A 3,768-nucleotide genomic window follows, 5' to 3' on the forward strand; every position below is an offset into this window, starting at 1 on the left:
AAAAAGAAGCCAAAGCCTACTTCATCGATCGAGCCAGCTGCGACTCGATCGAGGAACCTATCAGCTCGATCGAGCCAGCTGCGACTCGATCGAGGCACCAGTGAAGAATTTCAAAAAGTTTAAAACGAAAGTGGGCTAGTCAGGATTTTGGATCCTCGATCGAGCTAGGCGTGACTCGATCGAGGATCCAATATAAACCGGGTTCCGCGTTTTTCTTCTTTTTTTTTTTTTTTGGGAAAATGTAAACTTTTCATTAAAGCTCAAATACTCCAAACATTACAATTATAAGGCATAGTTATAAGCTAACAATCCTTAGTTACTACAAATCGTATGCACCCACTGTTGAACCATGACATTTTTGATCTTACAATTACACGAATGTATCCTCATAACCACATCTTTTTTGACCAAGTGAAGCACCACCTCAGGCCGAGAAAGAGATAGCTCCACTCTACTACGATTTCTACACATCCACAGCTGATAGATCAAAGCTGCCAGAATAATGCCAAGTATTTTCTTCTGGCAAAGAGACCTGAACCGAGCATTAACCCACCATTCTACACTGTCCTTTAAAGGAATAGAAAACCTGCACCAGGTAGACACCAAACCACAACATATCTGGCTGTACTTACACAAGAAGAAGAGATGAGAGTGATCTTCAGGAGCCACACCACAGAGGAAACAAAGATTACTCTGTAGGATGTTCATTCGAATCAGTCTATCTTGTGTGAGCAGCCTCTGCTGAACCATTAACCATCCTATAAAACGATGCTTAGGAAGAATCCAGTTGTTCTGAGACCAAGGATACCATGTCACATTAGCAGCCGTAGGGAGGAGCCAAGAATACCCCATTCTAACAGTGTAGCTGACATTCAGACTAAACAAAGGAGAAGTAAGGAAAGGCTTCATTAAATTCTTAGTTTGGCAAATCTTTCTCCATGCCCAACTAGAATTAAGAGTAGGTTCATAATCATAATCATGAACCGCGTTTTTCTTCAACCGGTTTTATGCTTTAATTACTCTACTTCTTTCACTTCCCTTCTTCTTTTTGTGCCCTCTTTGCTGCATATTTCCTCCTCTATTGCTCTTTTTCTCCTCATTCATCATAAATCATCATCAAATCTCACTCAAAATTTGTGTTTACTTGGTTATTACTTGTTTGCATTACTCTCTTGTGCTTATTTTTCGCGATTCATTGCTATTTTTGCAAAGGTATGTCCCGAAATTTGCCTAATTTGTCTTGAGATAATCTGAAATTTCTTGCTTATAACTTGAGTTTATTGTATTGAATCTTCCCTTGCTAGTATACAATTGCTATTTCCTTGCTTTCTAGCCCCTTAATTGTTGAAATTCATGCCTAATTTGCTAATTTGGGAATTAGGGTTCTTCAAAATCCGGGTAGAAATTATGCATTAAATTTGTTAGAAATTGTGTTCTTATGCTTGGATTCTTCATTATTTGATACATACTCATGTTCCCCTAAGTTTTTGGATGCTTTTATTGTGATTTTGAGTCTTAAAAATTGATTTTTTGACCCATTTATGCCAAAAACCGGGATTGTCATATGCTATGGTTGAAGTTTAATTGTCTACTTGCTTTTATGTAGATAATGTCAACTTCTAGGCAAGGAAATAAGAGGACTCGAGAAAGGAGAGCCCCGGTTCAGCAACCCGAGGTGATTCCCGAAGAAGTTGTGTCTTCGGAGGACGACTTGTCTCCTTTGGACGACTACCCATTCATTGAATTCCGTGACAAAGCACAAAAGGACAGGTTCGAGTATCTGTTAATCTATGAGTGCCACTCGATGCGTGGATAGGAAAATTTTGCGAACATTGAGGATAGATGACATTATGTTTGGCATGTTCAATGAGATAGGGTTGCAGGGTCTTTTCACACTTCATGAATTATCTTACCCCGCTTTAACCCTCGAGTTTCTGAGCTCATTTACTTACTTTTCCAGTGATCATCTTATCAAGTTTCGATTGCTTAATGTTGAAAGGTCCTTAACCTTTGACCGTCTGTCAGAAATTCTGGGAATAGATAAGCATACAGACGGAGATTTATATGGTGTTGGTGGGCTGTCCGCTATTCGATATTTTCCATTGTTTACCGGTTATGCGGATGCGGATATCAGTGATATGGCTTTGTTGGACGTCCAACACGTTTGTCTTCGTTTGTTCTTGAGGTATTTGAGTTATTTGTTGTATGGCCGGCACGACAAGAGTAAGACCTCCACTATTGAGGTCTTAATCCTTGCTAGTTACTTGAATCCTTATAGGGAGGAGACATTCCAATTCTCTCCCCCTGCTCTTGTGTGCTCGGCTTTTGATAGGATGATTGGGAGGTATGGGAACCTTGATTGTGGTGCTCTTGTCACCAAGATAGCTAGGGCTGTTTGTGATTTTGAGGGTGATGATCCCTATGAGCCCATGGATGACCACGAGCCCCTTGTTGATGATGACCACCTCCGTTATAAAATTTCTTATATTGACATCAAGAATGGGAAGGACCATTACTGGAGGGTCCGAGGCGAGTCTTACATGCTTCTACCTTACGCCCGTTTACCTGCTGTCAACCCCCTTGAGGAGAGTACGGCTATGGAGCGACCCCCACCCGTTACTTATCTGATTCCTGAGGACCTTCTAGTCACTTTTCATGGGTCTAGTACTACTACCACCACCAGCGGGCGCCGGAGACGTCGTCCACCCACTACACATCTGCCTGGCTCATTCCAGCCTGCTCATCCTCCACCTCCTTCAGCCTATCCTGCTTCAGGCTACCATTTTGATCCGGTTATTGAACGAGAAGTGAGGATGCATACGGGCATCAACACTGCTTTGACAGAGAGGAGGATGTGGGAACAGATGGAGGCCATATCTCTTGCTTCAGGGAGCCAGTATAGGGGTGTGACACCTAGCTATTACACCACTCCTAGTGATGATAGCCGCGTTTTCCATCTATATGGAGTCACTCCTACGGAGTTTGGACAGTTTAGTACTGCCTATGGTGACTTGGGCCGTCCCTTTTACACTCCCGTCCACCCCCCTAAGGCTACTTCTGTTTTTGCAGAGGACGCCGGTGTTCCTTGCTCCCAGAGAGGACCGTTTGGTCAGTTTCATGCTTCTACTTCTGCTGCTGCTGTTCCAGGAGGAGGTGGTCGTGGCAGAGGCCGTGTTAGGAGAGCCACTCGTGGTCGAGGCCGCAGCGCCGTTCCTGATCCTGAGTTGATGTCCCTGTATGCCGATATTGATGCTTATGATGATGATGATGGAGCCCAGTAGTGACAGCTGGTCACTACATCCCTCTCTTTCCAGCTGGTTTGGGGGAGGCTACTGCATTACAGCTGGTATTATCTTTCTTGTTTTTGTTTCATTGCATTTATTTTTCCCCTTTTCCCTTTTGTTAGTTGTGTCCCATTAGGTTGCTGGAATTTTGTGTGACTGTTATGCTATAGGCGTCACAATAAGGACACTGTGACATTTCGGTTTGGGGGAGTATGTTTATTTCTGTTGTGTGCTTTTATTTATGTTGTGTGTGAAAAAAAAAATCAAAAAAAAAAAATCAAAAAAATTGAAAAATTATAAAATCCAAAAACATATTTTTATTTATTTTGAGTCGAGTCTTGGTAAATTGTATAGCAATGATGATAATTTGCTTTGTCTTTGCATTTGAGTCTCATTTAGTTGTCCATGTACATTGTTTTGACCCGTTAGCTATGATGAACAAAGCTCTTTACTCAAGTCTTGACCGTCACAATATGCCTTATGC

General features: G+C 42.1%; 1 protein-coding gene across 1 annotated transcript; it reads right to left on the bottom strand.

The window, feature by feature from the left end:
• Window positions 1-312: 312 nt before the first annotated feature.
• Window positions 313-852, bottom strand: LOC141590543 (uncharacterized). The gene has a single exon (XM_074411124.1). It carries the CDS (start codon window positions 850-852, stop codon window positions 313-315), a length of 540 nt encoding a protein of 179 aa, XP_074267225.1.
• Window positions 853-3,768: the final 2,916 nt, after the last annotated feature.

This window comes from Silene latifolia, chromosome 7 (genome assembly GCF_048544455.1).
Source record: "Silene latifolia isolate original U9 population chromosome 7, ASM4854445v1, whole genome shotgun sequence".
Taxonomy (NCBI): Eukaryota; Viridiplantae; Streptophyta; class Magnoliopsida; order Caryophyllales; family Caryophyllaceae; genus Silene; species Silene latifolia.

Coding starts and splice junctions, on each gene's coding strand:
- LOC141590543 (XM_074411124.1), bottom strand. CDS start 852: ATGGGGTATTCTTGGCTCCTCCCTACGGCTGCTAATGTGACATGGTAT.